Below are 10161 nucleotides of genomic sequence, written 5' to 3'. Positions count from 1 at the left end.
GTGATGCTGAGCTTGCAGCTGGTATCCCGAACTGAGCCCCACAGTTTAGGATCAGACATAATGTTTGAGCCTCAGATGTCTCTGGGTAGCAGGGAGATTTGCCCCTGTGGGCAGGAGCATCCTGCCATCCCTGGGCTGCCCAGCCACACCACAGTCCTCAGACACCTGATGGTAGCCCTTCCAACTGTCCTCCCCAATGCCTGAGCTACCCACCCAGCATCACCCTTCATCCTCCTGCACACCCTCTTATCTTCTGTCTCCTGAATCCCCCATACCCCCCATCCACCAGCATCATCCCATGTTTCAGAGCAGGGTGGGACACAAAAAGATCTTCTTTGGCCCCCACTGTGGTCTGTGTGTTTCCAGGTGTGTACTACAACGTATCCCCCATCATATCTGCACTGCCCAGCCACCTGCTCCCGAATGGCTTTCTCACCCCAGAGCACAGATGGGGCCAAACCTGCCACTCCAAGCAAGTTGTGGGGGGAGAGGTCTGCATCCCCGCTGCCACCCCATATGCCACCCCTCAAGGCTAGGACTCCAGCACCCAGGCACCCCATGGCTCAAGAGCCACATGGTGCTACAGACTGCACCAGGTGGGACGCCGAGCCTGCCTGCGGGGCCTGCACAAGCTGGGCAAGGGGCATTGTTTCTGCATTCAGCCACACAGGCGCTGAAAAGAAGTTTCCACATCAAAAGTTCGGGTGCTTTTCCCCACCTTCCCAGCTAGTAAATCATACTCTTACCTACAGGTTATAGCTATATGCCTGTATATAGCTATACGTAGCTATAGCTATACGTAGATACAGTCATAGAGTCTTACACTAATTATATTCTTTGTATTAAATATTATTGTTTATAGTATACAAGTGTAACATTTTTATGCTATACTGAAGTGGTATTTTGCCACTGTAGATAGTTCTGTGTGTGTACACCAGAGCTGCTGAGGTTTTGGCTGCTACCCTACATTCAGCTGCCGAGGTCCCACCTGATTACCCAGAGCCCAGGAGGCACAAAGCCAGCCCAGGTGAAGCCCCTGGGCCAGGTTCCACGCGGTGACATCCATCAAACCCATGCACACACACATGCAGCCTTCAAGGCCATGTTGCAACCAAACAGGTTGCCCAGGGAGGTTGTGGATACCCCCTTCCTGGAGGTCTTGAAGGTTGGATGGGGCCTTGAGCAACCTGATCTAGTGGAAGGTGTCCCTGCTCATGCAGGGGCGGTTGGAACTAGATGATCTTTAAGGTTCCTTCTAACCCAAACCATTCTATGATTCTGTGATTCTATAATCAGAAGCTACTTGCTCCCCTCACCTTACTGCTGTTCCTCTGCCCCTATGCAAGGTGCCAGGCCAGATGCAAGCTCCCTTTGCTGTGCTGAGGGCTCCTATTTCCCTCCAGTCCTTGAACCAGAGGGTGGCCCAGTCATGGCTGGACTCTGGGCTTGGGCACCTCTGACATCCCCAGCCCTCCCTAGGCAGTCCCTGGCTAGGAGCACTATCATGCCTATGGTGCTACTTGGTATTCCCCCCCGCCCCTGCCTCACCATCTCCTGAGCCACCTTCAGCTCCCCCAAGGGCACGTTACATTAATTTTGCTCCTTTTCTCATGTTCTCCAGCTCCCATCCCACCCCCTCATCCTACCTGTCCTCTCCCTTCCCACAGAGCCCCAAACACTTGCTGTCTCCTGTCTCCATACATTTCCTGATGCTCCCCACCACTGCCCAGCCCCTCAACAAGCACTGGTCCCACTCAACATACTGGCATGGGGTAGGAAAAAACAGATGGGAAGCAGCCCAGTGGTTTTGCCTTCCTTCGGGGAGGCCAAAGGGAAACCGCAGCCACCTGGCTGCTGGCTGTCAGGCCACATGGGGCCCCTCCTTCAATGCTGCAACTTTAATTGAATGCCTCAGGGTTTATTATTATTGTTGCTGGCCTCCCTGTGGTGCCCCAAGCACTGAGCTGTACTATCATGCTCCCTTAGGCGGCACCTCTCACCCTGAGAAGGTCCCTTAAAGGGACCTGACTCCATGGCCCCATCAATGGAGCAGCACAGCCAAGCCCTGATCCCACATACAGCCTGGCCTCCTGGTACCTTCTCAATAGCTTGTTCTGCGCAAATATTTCAGATGGAAACACTAAGGCTGGCTTTTTAGCTGGCTCAAATTTTGCTCTCCTTGAGGAAGCAAAGGGGAAAGCCCTTGGAGAATCCCCCATGGAGGATTTCTTCCTGCAGTGCCCTGCTCAGCCAAGGAACTCTGCATGGGTTGCAGAGACCACAACTATCATGAGATCCTTAAAGAAGCCTGCATGATTCATGGAGAACAGGTCCATCTGCTGGCTAATAAACAGCACAGTTGAATGCAACTCAGGAAGGGACTGAAACACCAAGGCTGGGAAGCTGGAAAGAGCAGAGAACCTTCTCATAGCCTTTGCCCCAGCATCTGCCAAAGTGCTTGAGGTCCCTGCGCTGGGTGGGAGAGACCTTCCCTTGCAAAGCTGCTCCCCAGCTGAAGGAGCAGGAAACCACTGATCTCACACAGCCTCTTGGCAGATCAGGGAGCTCCACAAGCACCACGTCAGACAGGCAATCCACACTACCGACCTCTCTTCCCAGCAAAGTGGGACACAACCACCCTTTTCCACCAAATTTACCTGCTGTCAGGCAGGGAGCTGGTCTTCAGACACGTGCTAGCCAGATGCCAACTTCAGAGGACTTGAGAGCACACTTGTATTTTGCAGATTCACAAGGCACCACACGTGGAGCAGGAACATGGAAGGCCAGTGGATGAGTGACATCAGTTCCTCCCGGCTCCTACAACTAGGACCAGTAACAATGAAAGGCACAACTCCCATTGCCTCTTGTTGGTCCCAGTGTTTACAACAGCCCCTGGACAAAAGCTGTGAGTTGGGTGTGATGCATCAGGCAACAAAACGTGTCCTATGAACAGAGGGGAGTGGGGAGAGGGGAAGATGACAGTTTTCTGGCATCCCATTTAATTTATTCCAACTTTATGCAGCTCAGCTTTTCCAAAAGAGAAAAAGAAAAACACAAAAGAAAATTTCCTGATCCCTAAACAAACCAAAAAATACAAACCCCAGATGACAGCCAGTGTGTGCAAAGTTTACATGAAAAAGCAGAACATCCTTGGATGTTAACAGAAAACAGGTAGCATCATTTTTATAATTACTTGTCTTTGCATGCAGATATTTTTTCTTGCCCTCTCATGCACTCTTGCTCCCTCTCATACACATTGCCCTGCACACACCTCCACCCGACTTTCCTCCACTGTCACATCCATACCCCTGCAAAGTCCTGAGGAGCTCAACTTGCAGAGACCACCTGCACCCTTCACACTTGGAATCTGAAATGTAGGGCCAAGAAGGGGGAAAAAAAACAATGAATCCCAGCATTCCTCTTCCTCCAGAATCCATTGGGCTTTTTTGCTTTTCTTTATTCAGAACAAAGTGCCTGGATGGGAGTGGGTATCAGTAGCAGGGACCCTGTTCTCTAGCACCATTTGGTGTTTCTGGGCTTTGCCAGCAGTTACCAGCAGCTGATCCCATTCCTGAAGGCCATGATGAGGCAGCTTTGCTGCCTGGCTCATGTGATGCAAGCACAACATGCTCCCAGCCAGACCTGGCTGTTGCCAGAGAGCCCCCTTCCTCCACACTACTCAACCTAACCCCGTGGGATCTGGAGGCTGCGTGCTACTCAGAACCATTTGCTAGAAATTAGAAGATGCTTTAATTCCCACCCTCCCTTGATTTAATTTAGGGAAAGCACAAGACTTTTCCTGTAAGGAGAGCATTTTTGCAATTGCCCTGCAAAATGGTACCTACTTTAAAAGAGAAAAAGGGATTTAAAAAAAAAAAGAAAAAGAAAAAATAATAAAATAATAAAATAATAAAATCTCCTTGCTTAGGCGACAGGGAAGTTATTTATTCTCAGCGTTGGTGCATTCTGTACAGAAAGAAATCAACAGGTGAAATAACAGCAGAGAAACCTCTCTCCTCAGAGCGGCATGTCCAGCACAAAACCTCTTGGAGCGCCTGGAATTGCTTGGCTTTAATCTATACAAATATGTGTGGGGGCAGAGGGGTGCATGCATGTCAAGACCTTTACAAAGCAAGATACAGACTGTAATTTACTTTAAAAAAAAAAAAAAAAAAAGTATGTGCTGAATAGCAGATGCTCACTCCAGTCCCAAGCAAAAATGGAGGGACTAGGGCAGCTGCTTGGGAGTGCAGGTTTTAGATGGGCTTTTTTCTATCTAGAAAAAAAGAAAGAATGAGCAAGAGAGACACTCCCTGGCTTGTTACCCTAAATCTACACAGGTATCTTTCCACCCAGCCCCAGCAACTTCACTTTAGCTCCCTCAGTATAAGCTGATCCTAAGAAATACTGGGCAATAGCCCTTCATACCCCCTGGAAAACCAAGCATTTAGGCTTTGCTGTCACCCAGAGGCTCCATCCTCCCAGACCAGTGGCTGGAGTCAGGTTCCTGCAGGGCTGGCTGTGCCCCAGTGCCAGGAAGGGAAGCACCAAGAGGTGTTTTGTGGGGGGAAGATACCTAATCCTTTAGCCCTTTCCCTTGCTTATGACTCCTTTGGGGATACCTCCTGACCACACTGGCATGTTGCAGCTGAGAAGCAGGAGGCTTTCCTCCTTCCCTCCCTCCCACACTGCATCCCATGCCAGGACCGATGGCCGGGCTGGGGCGCAAGGGACCAGCAGGGCACAAGAGGCAGGCGACACAGTATTTACAGTCTTTGGTCTTGGGGAAGGGAGGGAAAGAGAGGGAAGGGGGGGGGGGGAGGTTTCATTTCCTTTGTTTTTAGTTCCCCTCTTGCACGTGGCAAGTGTTTTTGCCCCTGAAAGGTGTCAAGAAGCACATGGCGCTCCATTCTGGAGGGTGCAGGAAGATGCCACAAAGCAGCAGGGAAGACAGGGCCGCAGAGTGAGGAGCAAAATAGACCGGTTCTCTGGCTTACATTGGGTGAAAGACTATAGGAAAGCAGTCCCTTCTCCTTGCAAACCCCCCCACCGCCCTTCCCCTCCCATTATCCCTCCCCTCTCTTGGAGCCAGGCAGCAGGGGAAGGAGGGCAGCACACAGGACCCAACCCCAGTCTCTTCCAGAGCCTAAAGAGACATGCTGAAACCCATGTAAAATCCAGCATGGGGGCCATGGCCACCTCCAGCAAGCAGGATCACGTCCGTCTACTGGCTCCGCAGGGCATGTGCTCCCCGGTCCTCCTGCTCGTGGGCTGTGTAGAAGAGGTGGCACTCGGGGTCCCCACGGATGGTGGGTGCACCCTGGATGACCTTGCCATGGATAGGGTCCACACACCAGCACTCGCCACGCTGCCCGTTCACCGACATCTTGCACTGCACAGAGAGGGACAGGGCAGGCATCAGCTGAGGAAGGAGAAGGACAAAACCCCCTTCCCTGCCCTACCAGCCCAAAGCCCAAACACAGGCAGAGCTGGGGGCTCTGCAGTGATTCAGCACTAGTCTGGATTAAGGCAAGGTTCAGGTATGCTGCACTCAGACACTTAGAGGTCTCTGCTGCACCAGCAGCACAGCTTCAGCAGTCCAAGCTGAGGGCTGGACCTCTTCTCCCAGCAGCTGTGCCAGGGCCCAAGAAGCAAACTTTAATAAACCACAAAGACAACTGCCCCTGAGATGCACTGCTGTCAACTGCAAATTAATGCATTCACAGAGTCAAAAAACCCTCAGGGAAGAGGGATGAGACAGACTGAGAAGTGCTGTGGAAGCTGCTTCTCACCTGCAAATTGGGCTAGACAAGCCAAAATATGGGAGCAAGGCCCCACAGCCAGACCCAAACATGTTTCCTAGCAGGGTCTCACTCTGTCCCAGCATAGAAGTAAGGAAAATGGTTCATCTGGACCTGGACTCTGCCCCCATCAAGCTTGGTCTGGTGAGAGAGACATTTCTTGCCCTAACAGTTATCATTCACCTCTTTCCCTGGAAAGGCTGCAGGCACTTTGAACTTGATGCTCATCCCTCCATCCCCAGCAGATATATCTCTGAACAGAGCATAGCAGGAGACACAGAGGTTACTCCAGCAGGCTGGGCAGTACATGCACTCTGTAAAGCTGAATTCAAGCCATTTTCTGCAGCTGGACTGAGGGCAAAATGCAGCCTTGTTCATGGGAATAAAAAGAACAAAAAGAGGGGAAGAAAAAGCTTCCCCAGCAGGAGATTGCATCTAGGCACCCTCCACCCAAGTGCTGGCCCATGGGAGGTGGGACAACTGGGAATGCTTTTGTTGGCATCCACTTTCCAGCAAATGAAAAGGAGCCGATACTCAGGTCTGGAAACCCAGATGGAGGGAAATTATTATCACTTTATGTTTGCCACCTTTGTCCTTAGCCAGGGCGGGGGGAGGGATGAGGGGAAAAGAGAGCAATTTTTGTCCCCTCTTTTTTTCTGTAGCACCAACCAGTGCATAACCCATCTGCGCCCTTCAGTGCAGGCTGACTTGGACAGGTACAAGGAGCAGCAGAGAATGCCTTTTGTTTTTTGTAGCAAACAATGCAATGCTGCATTGTCCAGGCTCATTCCCCTGAAACAGCTCATGTCCTTATTGGGAATTTGCCAACTCTGCTCCATGCACCCCTTCCAAGTGTGCTCATGCTGGGGAATCCAAGCCAACCAATGGTGCTTCAGGGTAAGGCAGAGGGTGAGGGTCCAGGCAGGAGAGGAAAGAGAGAAGGGATGGAGGGAGATTATCTTAGAGCATCCTACTTTTTTAATGCCTTTTTTTCTTTTAATGCTCCTAACCAAGGGCTAGAAGTAGCCCTGAGAAAAAGACTTAGCCATGAAAACAGCAGGTTTTCTGGGGGCCTCTCCAAAGGCTCAGTTACACAGAGCTGTAAGGTGTGCTTGTATCCAGGTACTGTTCACACATTGCTGCCCAAGGTTTTTATTGGCATATTTTCCCCCATGCCTTAACTGCTGACACCTGCTGGTTTTGCATTAATAAAGCCAGGAAGTCAGAATTCAGACACACATTAGGTCATTTGAGTCCTTCTGGGTCCATAAATACTTTCAGAAGCATGCTGCACCCCAGCCCGCACCTCACATGGAAGGAATCCCTCCTCGACCTCTGGGACCAGCCTCAATTTGTGAAGGAAAACCAGTAAAGTGCACTAGAAACCTTCCTGACCCCAGGAGAAGTGCTTTCTGCTTTGTCTGCAGGACTGGCCAGCATTCAGCCTGTTTTCCCCAGTAGCAGGGCCCAGACAGGACAAGACTTAGCTCAAAGCACATGAAAATAGACCTGGACAGACAAGCAGCTCTCACAGGGAAGAAGAGACTCTGAACTAAAGAGATTCTCCATCTCTGGGCTGCCTGCAGCCACATGTAGATGCAGGTCTCACATCTCCACTTACTAGCTTGTGGCTGCAGATACACCTGGGTGTTACTAAACTTGTCCATACCACATGTAATATTTGCAGTTTACCCAACACCATGTGCACAGTGTCAGCTCAGCCCTGAGCGGCTGCGTGTCCCCCTTGGCGGCACAGAGTGGGGGACACGTATTGAGTTGAGGGCTGCTGCTGGCAGTGCAGCCAGCCCTGGGGCTCTGGGTCTCCCCACTTGCCTGTTTGAGATTGTACAAGCCATGCTTGTCGCAGTTGGGGATGTGGAGGGAGTAGAGGTGCTCCAGGGGACCTCGCTCATCCGGCAGCCGCATAGTAGAGATGCGTTCCAGGACCTGATCCAGCTCCTGCTGACAAGGCGTCTGAAAAGAACCCAGAAAGCAGAAAATAAACAAACGAAAAAACTCCACACATCAGGGCAATGGGTCTAGTCACAGTATCAACACTTCGGACAACAGAAACACCATTAAGGATGAACACCTGTGTGCACCTCTTCAGGACACAGGTTGCCACTGGGTCCTGCTGCTGACATCACCTACAGGCACCCAAAGGCAAGTCCACACATGCCAATGTGTGGAGATAACCCTGTGTGCACATCTTTCCCATGTGCCTCACGTGGCCAAGAGCCAACATAACACCAGGTCACAGGCCTTGGGAACAGAGAGAAGGAGAAATGCTCCTATGGGTCTCACTAGTGGTGACAAGTAATGTGAAGCAGGATTAATCCAAACAGGCCAGGAGGGTTTCCATAAGCATAGCCCAGACCCCACACCTGTGATGCAGTTTTGATCCAGAAGTGCAACTGAACACATATGACACCCCATGGAGATGGAGAGCAAGCCCCAGGAATGAGAGCACCCAGCAAAACCAGCCTCTAAAGGCAACCACAGCAGCCCAAAGCCAGAGTTCCCAACCAAGGCAGCCTGGTTAGATTACACCTGATGTGAGCCAGTGTGAATCCACATTTCTGTGCTTCTGCAGTTGTGGTTGATTGTTTCTTTTTTTCCAAAGGAGAAGCAGCAATGTGGGAATTCACTAAGTTGATGGTGCCTGCACCTTATTTTGCACCTCTGCTTTGCTTGTTCCTTGGAGGCGGTGATGGCTCTTTTCAAGCCCCTGTCTCTGCACTCCCCAGATATAAATACCCTCTCTGTTTCTAGAGATACGTATTATGGACCTTCTGGGGTGGCTTTCCAACACCATCCCATCTAGTTGCCTTGATCAAGCTGCCCACTAGAGGGAAACCACGGCCAAGGACAGGAAGGCAGAGAGACAGACAGGGAAGAAGGGGACAGGGGAGGGCTCTGGCCAGTCTCTCTGCTATTTGACAGACCCACAGCTCATCCTCGGGAGTTCTGAACCCCCTCCTCAAACTGAGGCTGCCCCGCAGCAGGCAGACACTCTCTCCCACCCCCCCAAATCCCCTTGGGCCATCTCTGGCACTTGCTTAGGGAAAAAGGGTGTGAGAAAGTAGGTTTGTGGGCAAAGGGCACGCTTGCACCCCTCCAGGGGTAGGTACTGAGCCAGCAGGACCCCTCTTCTCTGGCTCTGCTGTCAGGAGATGAAGCTGCAATGAAAATAACACCTCCTCACCGGCACGTGAAAGTTCATGAGATGGTGAGTTTGGGCCCAGCTTCAGGCCAAAACAAATGTTTGCTTTTCCTTTCTTTTTTCTTTTTTTTTCCCCTCCTCTCCCCCCTTTTTCTTTCTCTTTACGCTTCTTTTTAAGAGTTTGTTGCATATGTTACTAAGGCTTTTGCATTCCGTATTTTCCCAGTGAGCCCACAGCTGCCTCCAGTTCCCCATGCCCCACTGCCCTCTCACCCTGCCTGTCGACAGCCGTGACTTCTTTGAGTCCTCGTGGTTGTGATGGGGCTTCCCAACTTTGCCCATCTGCCGCTGCTGCTCGTTCACCTTCTCCCTCATAACAGCCAGCTCCTTCATGCCTGTCTTCATGGGCTTCCTCCCACCAGTTCCACTCAGCATCCCTGTGGTGCCATCCACGTGGTTCTCAGCAAGGATGCTCTCGGACCGGTCATCGACATTATCTGCAGGAGACAGGGCAGAGAAGGAAAGGGTCAAGCTCAGCCAGGTGCTCTCTCACTGGATCCCACCCTGGATTGCTTTCAAGCATGGCCGGTTACAAAGCCATAAAATCTTTGCATGCAAAAATTGTAAATTGCATTAGCCCTTTCATCTGGAAGGTGAGAATAGATCCTTTCATTCTGGAGTTATTACCACACTAAAAGACAGTTTATAGAGCAGGGGAAATTGCTGCTGGAGAAGTTCTTTCTGGTTTTTCTTTGACCTTCTAAATTACTTCTCAAAGAATGTAATTTTCCCATCAGAAGTCCAGTTGGGTTAGGGATGCCAAATGTCCTTTGGTTCCAAAACTTAAAACCACAGTGATTAGTAACAATACCTTGAATCCATCTATCATCCCCCAGAATATCTCCAGGAATACTTACTCAATATTAATGTGCTAAAATAAATTCTCAGGCCTGCTTTCAAAAATACCTTCCCTCCGTTTTATAGCCACCCTCATTTCCTTTGGAGATCCTGCCATTCCAGGGATTGTCCTTGCCATATCATCTTTCACATCGTTTGTCATACAGTGCATTACTCATTTATCTTCTATCTACTTCTGCATATAGCCACTTCTGCTGACCATGGAACAGCCCCATGTGTCCTGGGCCCAATTCTGCCACTGCTTCGAGCTGCAAGACTCCCAGCTAGTTCAGCCATTTC

At 50.7% G+C, this 10161-nt stretch overlaps 1 protein-coding gene across 5 annotated transcripts in view; it reads right to left on the bottom strand.

The window, feature by feature from the left end:
- Positions 1–2982: 2982 nt before the first annotated feature.
- IGFBP2 (insulin like growth factor binding protein 2) overlaps positions 2983–10161 on the bottom strand; it is a 63417-nt gene continuing 56238 nt past the window's right edge. For 4 of the 5 annotated variants that reach the window (XM_051624146.1, XM_051624150.1, XM_051624148.1 and 1 more), the window contains exons 2-4: positions 9238–9461; positions 7635–7775; positions 2983–5392 (exon numbers count right to left, since the gene is read on the bottom strand). In XM_051624146.1, the coding sequence (XP_051480106.1) occupies positions 5225–5392; positions 7635–7775; positions 9238–9461 (533 nt within the window). In that variant the 3' untranslated portion in view covers positions 2983–5224. Of the gene's footprint in view, positions 5393–7634; positions 7776–9237; positions 9462–10081; positions 10101–10161 lie in introns of those variants that run through there. The other variant, XM_051624147.1, reaches the window with a different exon arrangement.

This window comes from Apus apus, chromosome 6 (genome assembly GCF_020740795.1).
Source record: "Apus apus isolate bApuApu2 chromosome 6, bApuApu2.pri.cur, whole genome shotgun sequence".
Classification (NCBI taxonomy): domain Eukaryota; kingdom Metazoa; phylum Chordata; class Aves; order Apodiformes; family Apodidae; genus Apus; species Apus apus.
This window is presented reverse-complemented; position numbering and strand designations above follow the sequence as displayed.